Here is a 17,492-nt window from a genome sequence, read left to right on the forward strand (position 1 = left end):
AAACTCAATAAAAACATGCAAAGAAAGAATGTTTGGAAAGTGAAGACATTCTCCGATAGCCTTAAAACAAGGCTATATAACTTAGTAATGTCAGAACATCACATTATACTTTGAAAAGGCAGCTAATATGAGCATTTGTAACACTTCGTTCACACTACGAGCGACACGGCGACATTCAACAAGTCATTCAATGGAAGGCAGTGACATGAAGCTACAAACTGGTGTCCGACACGGTGTGACGCGCCACAAATCAAGCGGATTTAAATGTTTTTGGCGCTCCAATGAAGCGGCAACCAATCATATGTTTTTGTTTTATCCTGTTCTGTTCCATCTAAAAAATTAAAAAAAGCCGTTAGCCAGTTCCCAGTGCCTGCTGTGCCGGCCACACTTGGCCATTTTGTTGCTTTTGTTGCTCATAGTGTGAACCTAGCATGAGGTTTTTTTATCCACACACAGCTTGATGCAACATATTTTACAACTGCAGTCGGACTCTCCATGAACTGTAAACAGTCTTTGATGTTTAATTCTCACGCATTAGCATACTGAAGATGCATAAATGGGGGCTAATTTAACCTCAAACTCTAACACCGACCCAGGCACTGTCTTATTGTTGGACTACATTTCACATGGTTATGAGTACCCCTTTAAACACTGTAGACTTTTAAGAACTCATTAATATCCCAACTTTGGACAAGACTCAGTTTTAGTTCCAAAAATCTTTTAATAGTCGTCTCATTTAGATTAAACAACATTATGATAGGTTCAAAGAAATCAAATCTCAAAGCTTGATGTCCATCATGTCCATTCAGTAAAGACTGACCCCTGGATATATCTTGGTACGCACGGGGTCCAAACCACTTGGAGTAGGCGCAATAATCTGGAAGTTTCATCAAACTCTTTTTTAAATGTGAATAATAGAGTTGGTATACATACAATTACAATGTAATTACAGTTATCTTTCCGAAGACTTTACAGTATTCTTAAACAAACGACAAATGAAATGTTGATCTAAGATGATTCTGTACAAAGAAGCCAAGCCAAAAGAACCATGAGTTTGTTGGAGTGGGAAAGCACATTTTAAGCAATTCTCTTTTTATAGTAAAGCAGAAGTTATATTCCTACAATGCAAAAAGCAAAATTGTAGACACGTGAAATAAAAATATCGCAAGGATACTCAAATAGACTACAATAGATTACACAACACTACAAATTGAATGGTTAATTTCAAACAATGCCTAATTTACATTTTTGTAGCGCACTTCTCAGCACACACCCACCACACAGAAGTGTTGCACTACCAGATAAAAATATTTTTGGATAAACTGGATATTTTTTCCACATGTGGGACCTGTATTTGAGTAAAATTTCCATCCATTGTTGTTATGATTCTACAGTAATGTGAGCAAGTTACAAGGCATTTTAAAGTAATTACAGTAAAAATACATTTCCATAATAAGCAATGCACCATGAGCAATATGTATAAAATAGCTTGATAATAATAATAATAATAATAATAATACGGCTTTTCAGCTTTTACCAGATCTCATCTCTGTCCACCACGAGTTATAATGTCACTTCGTTCCACGAGATCAAAATAGATATCACAGAGTAAGAAAAAGCTTCCCGTACAAATCCAACTGTAGAAACATTATACTAAGTTCTTGCTAGGTAAAGTTCCAAAAAAGCTAAAGTGGAAAATGAAATGCGCTTTTTGTTTTTGTCTGCCTTTGAAAATGAGTATTATAAAATGACTCTGCAGTTAGACTTCCTATTATGAGAGAGCAAAGGCAGAATGTTGGCGGTTGTACACCTTTGGAAAAGACAGAACGAACATATTCAATGCTATTTTACCTACACATCCTAAATATAGCTTTACATTTCCATGTTTTATGTACGTCACGCTTCTCCTCCCCACCTTGGCCTCAACTCCTGCCAGGCTATACCCGAGTGGTCGAGTGGGTGCTGGGCAGGCCTGCAGAGCTGTAACCAGCTGGGAAGGTGCTGTATGGACTCATGTTGGAGAGGCCCATCAGGGAGTTGGGGATCATGGTGATGTTGTTGGGGGACATCAGAGGGATGTCGTCAGGGGAACGGCGCTGGCTCAGTGAGTAGTCCATGCTGGGCGAGACGTGAAGAGGATTGTGAAGGGCCTCACACTGGTTCCTTTGCTGGGACAGGGTCTCGTCTATAGTGGTGGTGTGGCTCACATTGTTGCCTTTGCTATCACGCTGGGGACTGGGCTGCTGGGACCTGTCCTGCCGACTGCGCTTGTCCTTGCGGTAGTACAGAGCGGCGAAGGCCAGGACGTTGAGGAAGAGCAGTGACGCTCCCACAGCAATGGTGACGCTGAGCTCTGTGGAGTAATCTCTCGGGTTCGGCATGATCAGAGGGCCCATCTCCCTCCCCTCTTCGCCGTCTTTGTGGGCAGTGGATAAGGGAGGACGGCCGGTGCTGCCCGACTTCTTACCGTTGGACTGGGTGGAATCCAGTGGGGTGACCTTGGTGGTGGTGGAGGAGTAATGGAACATGTCATGGAGGTTGTAGAGATGGGGCACCAGGTGTTTCCAGAAGGCCACCTTGGTGGCGCGGTAGTGGTCACGGATACGAGGCTTCAGGCCAATGTGCAAGTACAGCTGGTCGTAGGGGTCGTACTTAGACCAGGCCACCTCCTCGAAGCGATTGGCCTTGGTGTGGATGAACTTGGTGTCCTGTGGCACTGGTTTGTTAGGATCCCTGCAGACACATTAAGACAGAAAACTTGAGTCATAAGAAATAAATGCGACGGAAGAAAGCTGAATGGTAGTATTATGGTTCGGTAATAAGTCAGCATTATACATTTTCAGAATATGATCATATTGTAGTGATAATTATCAAGATATCGCTCTCGAAACCTTTTTGTCCAAATGAATGATTTAGAACAGAAGATGTTTTTAGTTTTACACACAGTTTGCTTTGAGCATTAGTTTGGATATTTAACATTTTGCTTACATTTCCCATAACATAATGCATATCATTATAGGGAAAATATCCTCATTCATGCTGTGATAATGATTTCGACCCCGTAGCCCAGCCCTTGCTGGTATAAATGCAATGTTGCCATTACAAATGCAAATCAAAACAAAAGGCTCGTTTGTTAAATTGTAAAAAAGAAGAAGAACTTCATCGACATAAGTCAACACAATGTAATATCACCATCTCTCCTCAAGGGCTCAGCATTCCCTCATTCCCTCACAGTCAAAACAGCAGCCTACGGTGACCTATGCTTCCTCCTACTGCTAGTCATCATCCGCTAAGACTCGTTGCTGCTGCATTCAATATGCAGGGAGACTCCAGCAGGGCAACTCACTTATCTTCACAGACACGCAAACCTGTGCCTCTGTATGACAAATTGGAAAATAAGCTGTCGGTATGGTGCAGAAGCTGCACTTTCACAAACATGTTTTTAAATGCTGAGTCACTGTTGGTGCAGATCAACGGAAGGAAACTGAAAAACTTTCACAAGCTGAAAACGTCTCCTTTCATCCGGGAAACACTTTGAAATGTCAGTGCTTCTAATGATAATGATGATAATCCAAAGTCAGTAACTTCATACTCAAATCTATACAGTACCTTCAATAAAGGCAACAACATTTGCTTCCAGTGTAACACTATTGAGTGTTGCAAGCAACCATGGAGTATATACATATTTCTTTACTGATTATTTCTGCCGATCCTACGAGAAAGTACAACTCACATTAAAGTTCGCAGAGGTTTATGGCGTACATCTTAACAGCCTTCTCAAGTTTTCTCTTCAACGTAACCTTTTTGTCAGACAGTGAGTGACTGCTTTAAACATTTATGTGAATAAAGCTGTACATTTTGAGATCCGTCACCTTCAGGAAGTCTGCCCGAAGTGCGTATAGAGTTTATAAGGAAGCTTTAAAATAGTGACAACATGGCATTTCAAAAGACACAGCTTTCATTACATTAGATGGTGTGTGCTCATTTAATGTGACTGCGCAGCATCACCACATTTTTTTGCATTTTGCTGGGAGTGTACACAATTAAATATCCAGTGAGTGCAAATGTTATGAGTGTAAAGCAGACCTAGTTTACAGTAAGAAGTGACCATTAATGATGGATGAAGATTATTTATAGACTTTCGATGTTAAGGAATTCATATTAATTGATAAAAACTGTAGCAACCCGTTCCATGGCAGTGTTCTTGTGAACGAGCAAAGGAGAGCAGTTGATAAAGGCTGGATGACATGGCAGTGGGAGTTCGGGCTGCACTTAATTAGGCGGCACTACTTAAGGCTGGATCTTACAGTCCTTTAATCAGCGTGATAAAGGAAGGGCGAATGTAGCCGAAGTTAGAGGTTGAACATCTCAACACACATAACGTCTGCAGCACAAGGAAGGTCATCTACGTTATACCATAAGCCACGAAATGAGTGCAAAATGGGATACTGAATGCACTGCAACTATAAGAAGCCATATTAATGTTAACATGTACTTTGGTTTGTCCCTGGATTTGCTCTTACTCACCCACTCTTGGCGAAGTTGGTCCAATAAGTCATGACCACAGCGCTGAGCATGATGTCGTTTCTGGAGAAGTTGCAGGGGAACAGGTCAGTTGGGCCCACCATGGGGATGCCGAACACATAAGGCACCTCATCTCCGTGCGCTGAGTCTGACCACACTGGCTTCATGAGGCTCTGGCAGTGGTGGTAGAAGGCGTAGAAGTATGTAGGCGAGCCATAGCGGGCGTGTAGGTCAGCCGTCACTACTGAGGGCTCCACCCACTGGTGGTCGGTGAAGAGGGCCACCAAGGTCTTCCTCCTGGTCTCCGGGTTGTCCTTGTCGGCCCAGTCTGTGTACATGAATTTTATCGTCTCCCTCAGTGTGTCCTTCCCTTCCGGGTAACCATACAGACTGTCCACAAAGTCTGACACTGCGAAGTCAAAGTCGTTGCCAGACACGCCGTCTTCCAGATCCATCACGTTCTCCACAAAGCGCAGCCCTTCTCCCTGATTGACACCCAGCATTATGTCATAGTTGAGGAACTCGCCCTGCTCCATCAGGATCTCCGGGTCATCCGGGATGACATCTCCGTCAATGACAGGACCGAAAGCCACACGGTAACGGGCGGGCTGGATGTCTTGCTCCACCAGCTCCCTTGCGCTCTTCTTCTGCAGGCAGGAGACCATGTCCACAGTGTCCAGCACGTTGCAGCCGACCCTCTCGGCCAGCATGCGGGTGTACTTGACTGGTTGGTAGTTGACAGCCCAGCTGGACAGGGCTGAACCGCTTTGGATGATGGCTCTGTGGAACAAACCTTAGGACACAAAATCCACAACAGAAAGACACAGAAGACAACAGAAGCCCAGAGAACAGTGGTTAGTATTAGTATTCTTTTTCTCTTTTTCAGCAACCTTAAGGGCATTTTTGACATGATCCATTTTGCACAAATTGCGAATCACAACTAGATATCACACCAGCCTTGATGCCAAATTGAGCCCCGCTTTCTACCCCCTACTTCCGGCCCCCTTGCTTGCACCGCTCCCATTTTCAAACTCATCCTCCCTATTGATCTCAACAACACATTTGTAAAGTTTCGTGACGGCACCTTGCACGGTTGCGATGCTATCGCAGTGACAAAATCTGTCAACAGACATATAAACACCTGGCAAAGTAGGCCTACTCAAAACCGCCGTTGTGGTAGTTCCCGCTACAGTAGGTGTCTCCAGGACCACTTTTGCAATGATGACACACACACACACACACACACACACACACACACACACACACACACACACACACACACACACACACACACACACACACACACACACACACACACACACACACACGCACACATGGTGAAAACAATACCAGGGTCGCTGTCACGGCTGGTAACTAAATCCAAGGTTTGTTGACACACAACATTTCGGTAGATAAAAGCAAACAAGCCCGCTTGTGATGTACTTTGAATATTAGCCAGGGAGATAAAGCATTAGAGTGAAAGAGAGTGAACAGGCCAGATTGAGCCTTGCTGATGAGAAGCTGCTCTGTAAAGCAGCTGGTGGAAGAAATGAGCTTCTAATAGGATGTTGTCCCGTTCCATTGTTATTATAATGATTAAAAAAAAAGACTTGCTTCTCTCTGTTGATCCCCTTCTTTGTTTCTCATGGTGTCATTACTATATGCGGATGACAGTGAATACAAGTCAAATTAATGATCAATTGGCAGCATTGTTTCAGTGAGGAGGCTTTCGACAGCAGGAGTTATTCGCACGCGCACTGCAACCGTATAATCGTTAATGCTATGTGTCTAACAAGCTGCATAGCTTCGTATAGACTGCTGATGCCAAGTGTGCAGTGGAGGGGCTACGCGGGGAGATGAATATGCAGTAACCCTGATCCTTCAATGTTGATACAGTAAACACAATGCTCTGTTGACTTGTTTATATGCAGTGCGTCAACTCTGTCTCTGGGGATTTTGTATCCACCACCTAAAAATGACAAGTGATATGTACCAAGTCAAAAAGTACTCTGCTGAGGTTAAAGCATAGCCGTCGCTTGAAAAAGAGTGCGGGGACAGTGTCACTTTCTCTTGCCTTGCTGTCATTTATTTAAATTTTTTTAGGGCAGCAGCTAGTCTACTTCAAAGACAGCCGGAGGTCTTTGTGCATTCGCTGCAGCCGAGCTAGGGCATCAAATGCAAAGCTCACAAAGGACAGTTGCCGCAGCCTCCCTGGCATTGACGAAAACACACAGTTTGTGCCCTTGTGTTTCTGTCCAGCATCGATGCGACGGTCGGGGAAATAATACGGCAAAGATAAGATTCCCTGTGGGCCACCCAGATTGAAATACGCCCCTTTGATTCTTGCAAGGAGCTTTGGATAAGTGTTTACTAAATGGCATGATATCCACTAAAAAGAAAAGTAGATGAAAACAGTTTTCCTTGTCAGTGGATAACAAATACCGGTTTCCCGTGGGTAATTTATACTCTTTAAACAGGTATTTTAATTGAATTCATGTTGATTTATATCGGCATTTCAAAAGAATAATAATGTTGATAGCATGGATTTGTAGTTGAAGCTGGACTAGAATGTAACATTTTCAATTAAAGCATTGCCAATAAATGTGTGTGTGTGTGTGTGTGTGTGTTTGGGATAAAATAGATGAATTAAGAAAATATCTAAAGGATGTGGTCTCTCTCTTTTTTTTGGTCCTGCTTCATTCTCACACCAGCCTTGTCTTTGGTAAACAGTGTCTTCAATCAAGGCTTTGCAAATGCAGGACGCCAATGAAAAGGAAGATGGTGCTTGTAAATATTAGTCAGATAGAATGGTAAAAAGTGATGGACACAGGTGAACGTGATGGCGTGGGGAACACTTTAGAATGCCAGTAGAGCTTCCCATTTTAAGAGGCAAAGCTTTTAGGCTGATTAGATTGAGTAGAGGGAAACAAAAGCAATCACTTACTTAACGAATACCCCCTTTACACTACCATGTCATAACACTTCATCTCCCTGACAGACCATTTAGAGCCGAGCTTGAAACAAAGAACAAAATTCCAAAAAGATTAAAAATGATTGTTCCAAAAGTAACTGCCATCTTCAAGATAAGAAATTAACATGATTGCAATGTTAAGTTTGTGGATTTTGACGTTGCTTTTTTTAAGTGATGGCATTAATAACTGAGCAAACCTGTATTGATCAAAGTCAGAGATAACTGAGACGGCGGTCCTTACCTTCGGAGTGGTGGGACAGAGTTAGCAGACTGACGCAGGAAGCACCGATTCCAGATCCAAACACTGTGATGCGACCCGGGTCTCCTCCAAAGTAACCGATATTCTTACTGATCCAACGGAGAGCTTGAATCTGGTCCAGGAGTCCATAGTTTCCTTTTGCTGCCTGGTCACCAGTACTGAGGAAGCCTGAAGTACACAGAAAGACATCAGAGCCAGTTCTGAAGTAGAGATCTACAGTGTATGTCACAGCTTTGATCTGAAGTTGTAGCCCAGCAGGGCATCTGACTGAGCTGACACCGTTTGCCCTCAGGTGGGAATATTCCTTCTCTCTCTCCCACAGTGTCTTGACGACTTTAGTCAACTCCTCGTAATAGTCTCCAAGCAGCGGCGCCCCTCAGGAAGTGATCAGGCTCTGCGAATCGGAATTCTCTCCTCGCTTGTGACTTCATAAAATTCAATGTGCATAAATCTTTTGCCTAGTTCTCTACATGAATTTCATAAAACCACAGAGAGGTCACCGTGCTCTTACAATTGATGCTATTACTTATTCCCTTGTCGAGTCTCATCTAAACAACGTACTGTGTTTTGAATGTTAAACGCGAGGGAAACTCTTGACCTTGCGAATGCTTGTGAACGCTGCATTGCTCCATACTGTCTTTTAATAATTTTTCCTTCAACAATTGCAAAGGCTGATGATCTTAGATACTGATATCTAAAGGAAGACAAATTGCGTTTTCAGAATGAGTCCAAACAGCTTGTGTGCAACAAGGACAGACCATGATAAGTATTTGCAGCACTTTTCCTCTGAGGACAACATATTTATGCAAATCAAGCTATGCCATGCTACCGAGATCCCCGTTGCCTATATTCTCTCGAACTGCTTTGTATTTTTCTCTCACGTCTTCTTTTTATAGGTTATAACAGCAACACAAGTGGGAACTAATGAGCATTATGTTTATTCTCCCACATTAAACTGAATACCCCATTTGAAATACCATTCCATTTTACCACACAGACTTGTTGTCATCACCTAATATTCCGATTCTGTAGTTCAGCGTGACGACAACAACATTCCCATAACTGGCCAGCACGCTGCCGTCCATCATGTTCCCGGTGCCCTCCATATAGGAGCCTCCATGGATGTAAACCATCACAGGTCGAGCTTCGGAGTCCCTTATATCTGCAACACACACACAGATATGCTGAGCAAACAACGGCCGAGGCAATAGTAATGAAACACTGTTATTAAAACGTTATATCAACTTTTCAGTATGAGGTATGAGTAAAGACAGCTTAGAAAAGGTGCGAAGCAGTGGTATGCTTGTGGTTTGGAAGCTGTAATGACATTTAGAAAATGCATGGACACTCTGACGAGGGGTTTATGAATCAAAGAGTCAACTGTAATCAACAACAGATTTTACAGTGCACGGCCGAGCATGCTTTTGCCTCGGTAACGTATCGGAAATGTTTTGATGAGAGGAAGAAGGGGAAGAAAACCCATTGATTTGACTTGTGGTTCCATGTCAGTGGAGAAGAATATTCTGTAATGGTGTGATTTCACAGTTCCACATATAATATGCATGCACAAGCAAAAATAAAATGTTTCATATGTGTAGACTTGGACTTATAAGTCCCACACTGCACCGAGCTCTTGTTAGCTACTAGTATGAGCTAAAATAGAAACTTCATTTTTGCAATAAAAATAGAAAATCTACGCTTCATGCTTGGACACCAACTTGTTACATTGCCCAACGACTGTCTTTAAAAGAGACTATCAGACAGATAAGTAGATAATGCAATCAATGTGCATGGCAGCAGCGATGTAGCTCTTACTCAAAGCTCAATTCAAGGCACGAGGTGCAGGAACAGAAAACGTATGTAATCATGAATCAGATAAAAAGAACTCATACTGTTCTTCAGGCAAGAAGTAAGACTAAGAATTGTAACTTCATCCACCGAACTCAAGATAAAAGAATCCATGCATCAAGACTTTGAGCTCTTAAAAAAATACCTTCAGATATATGAGTCTCAGCATGTGAGAAAGCCGCCCCCTTTTTCTTGTGTTGGCTCCCTGGGATTCACATGAGGAAAAAAAAAAGTACAAAATTCAAAACGTCACGGTTGACTCTGCCTCTTATTTTTATATACGGTCCAATCCAACTGACAGAATCAGGAGACAAAAGATCCAGACATTACAGGCAAAGAGAAGATCATGCCATTTACATACATGTTGCACTTTTACCTGCAATTGCTTTCTGACTAAATGTAGATGCAAAATCTAGAGCTGTGTGACACAATTACATTGTAAGTTAGAGTAGAGATACAAAATAATCAGTGTTTGTAATTCTGTTTCCATCGAGAAAACCAATTCTTGTTAGATATTTGTGGGAAATGACACAGTGTGAGTGTGCGCCCACACACATGCAGAAACACACGGTTTCCTTTGAATGGTTTATTATCTGTCGTATTGATCCAGCTGCCTCAGCTTTGACTGCAGTAATATATCTTTCTTGGTTCATTGTATCTCGCTGTGCAATTATATTTTCAAACAAACTGTCATGTTGATTCTTCAGGTTAACCACTGCAGGATAGTTACTGAAGATATGAGGTATATGGTTTATTGATCAATGACTAATAAACTCTGACTGAGCAGGTAACAAGCCACAAAAATCAAATATTAAATCGTGGAAATCTCAATAAACCACTTTTTAGTTTGGCATCGCAAGAAAACTACTGGAGATCGATAAAAATGAAAAAACACAGGTTTCACATCAGTGAAACAAATAATAAAGTAACAGAATGCTCGAGGTGCATTTTAAATAAACAATGACATAAAGAAAGAAAAAAATCTCCAAAGAAAGAAAAAATGTATAAACCCGATGGGTTATGTTCCTGCCTTTAAAATGTGAATGCAAGTGTGAGATTTAATTAACCTGTTTGTTTGGAGGGCAAGGAAGCCTTTCGGCAGCAGCACTCAGACCAGGAGCTTTATAAAACATGGGCTGCACCATTTTGGACAGTTACCTCTCAAGCAGGCTGTTTATCCGTTGCTACGCTACCATGGAAAAGTCTGCCAAAGAGCGGCAGGTTACATACAAAAGCTGAACACGGTCCAACTTTGAATGCTGAATGTTTTGTGTAATACTGAATGCTTGTGAGGGAGGTAATCTATTCTGAACATATTCTATTAGAAATAGTATATTTTTTTCCCCAAACATGGAAAGCTGGCACTACTAGATCTGCTAAGTGGTTCTTCAGGATTACCTTTGATCCTCAGCGGTGACAGCCAAATATGCCATGGGCTCATCCTTTTTAAATGCTGCAAATGATTTATTTGGTTCGGTGAGTCTGTGTGCATCCACATTCAGTGACCTCAGAGTATCTCCAGCTGCCACAACTACCAATATATGAATACGTTCCTACTTATTAATGGAGAAATGACTGTTATTTCATATGGAATATGACTGCAACAAGTGAAACAACAATGGCATTGCTTTGGATGGTAAATCAGCACTTGGTGGCAGCGATGAAATGAGAAGTGGTCGCACACACGTTTTATGATGATAACAGGACGACATGGATAATAATGATTGGTAGAAATGGGTAGTTATTGTTGTCCATTTTACCACACCAACTCACCATCCTCTGTCGGAGAGTAGATGTTTAGATATAAACAGTCCTCGCTCTGATCCTGAATGTATGTGGCTACTGTGTCCAGGTTATAGGTGAACCATATGGGCATCATGATCTCCGGTACGGTGTTGTGGATGTTCTGAGGGCACACAGGCATGAAGTGGGTAGCATTCTTGATACCTGACCAAGAGGAGGGCTGGTCGGGGGGCATGAAGCGCTTCTCGCCCATGGGCGGAGCAGCATAGGGGACCCCCAGATACTGATCAACGGGCCGGAGCACCTCGCTGGGCACAGGAACCCTGAGGCCTCGCAGTTTCCCAAACTGGGTGGTCACGGTCGGATAGAATTTCTGGCTTGTTGCCTTGGTGAATGACCAGCAGGAACATAATATCCACCAAAGAAGAGCACAGTGGGTGATGGTTACAGTCCCTTGATGATGTAGCAGGTGTGCGGGCAAAAGATGGTCTCTAAACGTAGCCAGCCACATGGTCTGGTCTGGGCAGGACAGTGCCCTTGTACAGCACAAATGCACAATGTAGTGACCGCTCAGTCCCTCTGCACCGACCCTCTCAGACAGACATCACTCACTGCGCCTTCGGCTGCGACGGTTATCAAATCCAAACACACGACAGCCAGGTATGGTCCGCCCCCACTTCCGTTTTTCATTGCAGTGCACACAAATCTGAAAACAAGATGATCAGAAAAAATGTACTAAGTTGTGATAAAAGTGTTTTCTTGCTGTACCTTGGGGCTCTAAATACACACTTTTATATCAGCTTAATCGGCATGCCACATCCACTGTAACGCGTCGATGCTAATAACCTTTTGGGACAATTTGCTGTCTTAAAGGAGCAAATGTATGCTTTGACGTGTACACATCACTGAATACTGATCTCTGTGTATCAGTGGGGGAGGAGATGGGAGGAATCTGAAAAATCCATCTGCTGTTATGTTGGATTAATGCTGCGAAAACATCTCAAGATAAAAGGTGTTAAGCACCCCTCTTCTCATATAAAAGTGGCAAAGTGAACAGCAAAGAAAGATGAATATGAGCATTGAAGAAGGATTAACTGGGAAAGGAATATCTGGCTTCTGATGTTTCAATGTTTAATACATTTCTAAAACACCAAATATCTCACATTATCAATATTTGTATCTTTCTTTGTCTTACATCTAAGCAACACTGTCAACCACTAACTTGAAGATGAATAATGGAAGTGTCCCAGAAGAAACATGTCTAATGGGACCGCAAGCCCCAACCCGCCCTCATATAGCAAGTAAGGTTAAGTGACGGACTTGAGGAAGGCTTAAAGGCAGCATAAAAACAGTTGAGTTCAATATCAGAAGAAAAGGATCCTTTGACATTGAGAAATTGATTTGCGGTAGTCTTCATCTTCTGTAATACATTTTTTCCCCACTTCTCAACACTAATGCTTAGTCTTTGAATGCAATGTATGGGTTTTTAATCCACTTGCAGCCATAAATAAATTCCTGTTAATTCCACAATGATATATCTTATAATAAGTGAAAACATCCCTTGATCTTGGTTAGTTACTCCAGGAATATTTATTTAGATACAAACATATAAACTGTTTTCTAACCTGACAGCAGTCGCCAGAGCTTCTGTGTGATGATGGTTTGTCTCGTTAGTGGTTCACAAGTGTGAACGCCTCAGTAAACACGGGGATACACAGTCACCCCTATGCATGTGCATACTGTATTCAAATAAGGTCTCAAATCTAAGCTCACCCACGGAGAACTACAGAGCAAATTGTGTTGTGCGTCTTCCAATTAACTACTTTGTTATCCAAAATGCATCCCGTCTCAGTCCTCATGGTCTGGGACAGCAGTCAGCATAATATGCTCGACATCAAGTTCTCACTGGCTCGTCAGTGAGCAAGGCAAAAGCAAGCTTGTTAACCTAATCAAATCTATTGACGAGCGCTGCAAACGACTGCAGCTAAACAGCTCTCTGTCAGTCTGATGAACCTATCTGTGAACACATGAGGGGGACAATTTATTCCTCCTAATATGAGAAACTAATTAAGCACAGATGTGGTTCATTGGCTTTTCTCTTTCCCTGCAATGTTTTCTTTACATCACCAGGAAAGTACACAGAAATAAAGGCTGCTCATCCTCTCTTTCCCAGGTGTAACACATTTCCTGATATGGACACAATCATAGTTGTCCTTTAACAAAGAAAAAAGAAAGACTGAGACACATAAAAGTAATATCACACTGGTTCTTTTGAGAGATATTGTACATTGCTGCCCTAGGCCAGCTTTGTCTGTATCAATTCACACTTATGAATGTTCCTATAGCCAGAAAAAGGACACGGCTTGTTCAATCCCCTATCTGTTATGTGACAATGATGTACGGCTCCCGAGACATTCAAATGGAAAATATAGAGAACCTGATTTTTATTAAATCGGAGCACATCTCCTAGTTTGGAGCTGACAATGATAATGAATCATTTGGAGGTATGAATCCTCACTGTTCACAAAACCTGCTGTGAAATCGTCAATTATCAAATTAGCAGTTACAGTACAGTGGGCAACACCAATCACTGTGTTAGTTGTCTGTAGTTTACGAAGCAGCCCTGTCACTGCTGGGGCTGCTGTAGATCAAAGAATCAAACGATGAATTCATAAAATGAGAGGCATTTCCTTTTAACTTTCGCATGTATTCATGATATTAGTATCAATAAATGTGTTTTTTGTTGTTGTTTTGCTGTTGGACATTAAAACAACGTTATAATTTAAATAATCGGAGCAAAGCTGAGGTATAAGCTTTATACTTTAGTTTTACTGATTGTTCTGCAGGCTGCCAAAGCAGCTGAATACTGCCTTCAACTGGGCTGCAGAGTATTCTTTTTCCAACTTGTGGTCTGCGATGGGACAGATGTGGATAAAAGCTTTATAGCTTACACCAAATGGGCCATGTAATAAAAATGAGCCATCACTCAGTCGAGTTTGATACACTGCAAGTTTTTGGGGTAATTTAGACTGGCAACATGCCCAGCAACAGGGAAGAAACATGTGTGAAATATATCTTGCTAATTAAGTGCTTGCAATAACTCAGTAACTGATTGATAAGTGCAAAAACCAAGATGTCTTACAATCATAACATAGTATAATAACATATTATTTAGACAGATATTTACGCATCACAGAGGTGGTTTGGGTCAAAAGTATTATTTTTTTCTGGGACCAAATCCTTTAATTGGTATAGTTACAGACCTATTAGAATGATTGCTATATAATCATGTTTCTCTCCGGCCATTGCCATCATCGACAGGCACACAATTCAACACCAATTCACCACTAATAAAATCCCTGGGACAACATCTTATCGATTACATTCTAGTAGCCTGGGGGCCCTTGACATGAAAGCATTTGAGAAGGAGCATGTCAGACAACAGTAGGCTGCTGGGCTCCCAATGCCCTTGTAATTCGACTGGTGTGGATCAAAACCGCTTCAGTGGATTCCCCAAATCCCCCTAATTTAGCAGTGCAATAAAGAGAAGCAGGGATTGACGCAGAGGAGACTACCTTATAGGGAACCTGCAGGTAGCACTCAACATAATGGTTAGTCCTTTATAAATGGATGCAAAGACCCAGACCCACAGAAAGAAAAACAAGCCACAGCCCAGATAGCACCGACAAAGTGCTGTAGTGTGTGTGTGTGTGTGTGTGTGTGTGTGTGTGTGTGTGTGTGTGTGTGTGTGTGTGTGTGTGTGTGTGTGTGTGTGTGTGTACTGCCTCACGTTGTGACTGTGAACATTATTTAATCTGGGTCGAGGATGGTGTAATATTGGATACATTTAAAATAATAGCGAGCCAACACATTCTGCACCACAGTATATCACCGGGCAATAGCCTCGCGTTAAATGAAACAATCAGCTTACGTGTAATCAATCTGAACAAAGATTCGTCCCACGGAAAAAAAACAACACAACACACAATCATTAGGTTCACTCACCTGCTTTTACAGAGGCTGACGCGCGCTCCATCTCGAGATTTCCTCCATACCATGCCCGTCGGTTTCGCTGTAAGACAATGGGGGGCTGTGCCGAGTGTGAATCTATTTCCTCCGGTTTCGGTATCAAACACACGGATCTGTACTCTTATCTCCTGCTTTGCACGGTCTTGTGTGCTTTGCGCATATACGACGCCAAGGTCAGGAGCGCCAACGGTTTTAATGGAGCGCCCACCATAGAGCTCTCTCTACGGCGCCCACTGCCAGCGCGTTACTAGGCAACCACCGGGTTACGCCAGTGCATTAAATTCACCCCACAAACCGACAAAATCCCAATTTAGACACCATTAAGTAACCACCGTAACACCGGACAGCGCTCACGTACTCACGCGCTTTGTGCTCGAGCGAAAACCCATCTATACCTTTCACCAGATAAGCAAGTGAGGCGAAGAAGTGTGCAGGCCCGCGTGGAGAGAAGATGTCCACTCGGAATACATTAGGCTTCATTTAATTGGCATTTAAGCACATTTTAACAAACCATAAGAAACAAAAATTACAAACCATCCTCAAATATGTTTTTTCCCACAGGCAGTGAAATGTATTTCAAATTGTATTAATAATCAACTCATCTCCTTGTAGCAAGGTCAAAACAATGAGGATTCACGAATGAAAAGTCTGCTCTCTAATCACTGTGGGAATAAAAAGCGCTGCTAAGAGCCTTGCAATGTCAGCTCTGAAGCATCAGACCCACACTTGTTTAACAAGCAGATTGTACTGGTATGGAAAGCCCATCCCTAAACCACAAAAGAGAACTGCTTTGAGGCAAAAATGATCACAAGTGGCAGGAAATTAGTCCAGTGCAGGAAAGTGAAAGTTACTTCTCTCTCTATTAAACATATCGTACTAATATGAAGTACATTTCTGTATTTAGGGATTTGAGCTCATCTGTTGCATTCTTAAATTGCACTTGGAATCCAAATGTGAAAGTCACACTGAAACCTGCCCCAACCAAACACTAGAAATACAAACACTATGAGGTACGAGGTTAAGTCCAGACAGATTTTTTTTTACTCACATATACGCTTTTTGTATAATGCCCAGTGGCGATGACTGAACTGCTGTGATTTGAGCTGAGGCACCATCTTTACAGTAGCGATGCCGCCTCGTGATGTCTGTTTCAAGCATGGGTTACCAAAGCAAGGAACGCTTTTACAGAGAAAAATAGCCCATTGTCTCATGACGCACATTCAGGAAACAAGATCTGTTTGATACACTCACAAAATGGGTTTCTAAAACAAATATAGATCCTGCAAATGCGTGGAGATGATTAGCTTCCTTTAAGCAAGTTAGTCTTATTGGAATATGCATTCCAGGTCACCTGTGGTTTTAGCAGGACCTTTATGATTCCACTACGCTTTTTTAATGAGGGCATATTTCTGTGTGTGGACTGGACTTACCAGTATTACCCTTGAGGCATGGGAAGAGTTCAACAAGCACATTTTAAGAGGAAGACATTTTAATTAAAGACACAATTTCCAGTCCACATATTTGCAGTCATGGACAGTTTCTCCACTTAAACCAGTACGTGTGGACTGAGTCAGCTTGATTAGGGACAAAGACGTTGCAGTTTCCGTGGCCACGGTGTGCCAGGATATCCACTGCTTTTAAGTGAGGATAAGAAATATATTTTCATTGTCTGTAAAACTTAAAAGATTCACACCTTAACTGACACGGCCAGGACTGTTGAGAGGACTGTTCCCATGAGCATAGCAAAGTCTTGTTAGTCTGTCAGGGATCATTTATGTACTTTCTGCATATATTTGCCCCGGTACACGTACAAAAAGCAAGTGTGTGTGGTCAGGGATCAGTCTGTCAGGGCAGTGCTTTTAGTTGTCCTTAAAGATGTTCTACTGACATGGTCTCGTGTGGTCATGAGTACTGGATAGTGACTGAAACAAGAATGCTGTTACAAGTGGCCTAAATGAGCTTCTGTTGCAGCATTTTGTTTTTGCATTTTTGTTGAAAATTCACAAAACCTGTCTCAATTCCAGTTCTGCCTTTATCAAAATGCTCATTTTATCTGCCATGTGTTCTAAGCTCTATAACTTACTTTGTTGTCCTTTTTTGTATATATATATATATATA

At 42.1% G+C, this 17,492-nt stretch overlaps 1 protein-coding gene across 1 annotated transcript; it reads right to left on the reverse strand.

Annotated features, from left to right (window-relative positions):
* Positions 1–871: 871 nt before the first annotated feature.
* Positions 872–15,489, reverse strand: nlgn3b (neuroligin 3b). The gene is made up of 7 exons (XM_079283972.1): positions 15,351–15,489; positions 11,376–12,051; positions 9,748–9,807; positions 8,767–8,916; positions 7,737–7,922; positions 4,528–5,317; positions 872–2,733 (listed from the first exon to the last, which is right to left on the reverse strand). The coding sequence occupies exons 2-7, from the start codon at positions 11,854–11,856 to the stop codon at positions 1,938–1,940; spliced, it is 2,463 nt and encodes an 820-aa protein (XP_079140098.1). The 5' UTR covers positions 11,857–12,051; positions 15,351–15,489; the 3' UTR covers positions 872–1,937.
* Positions 15,490–17,492: the final 2,003 nt, after the last annotated feature.

This window comes from Melanostigma gelatinosum (assembly GCF_949748355.1).
Source record: "Melanostigma gelatinosum genome assembly, chromosome: 14".
NCBI lineage: Eukaryota > Metazoa > Chordata > Actinopteri > Perciformes > Zoarcidae > Melanostigma > Melanostigma gelatinosum.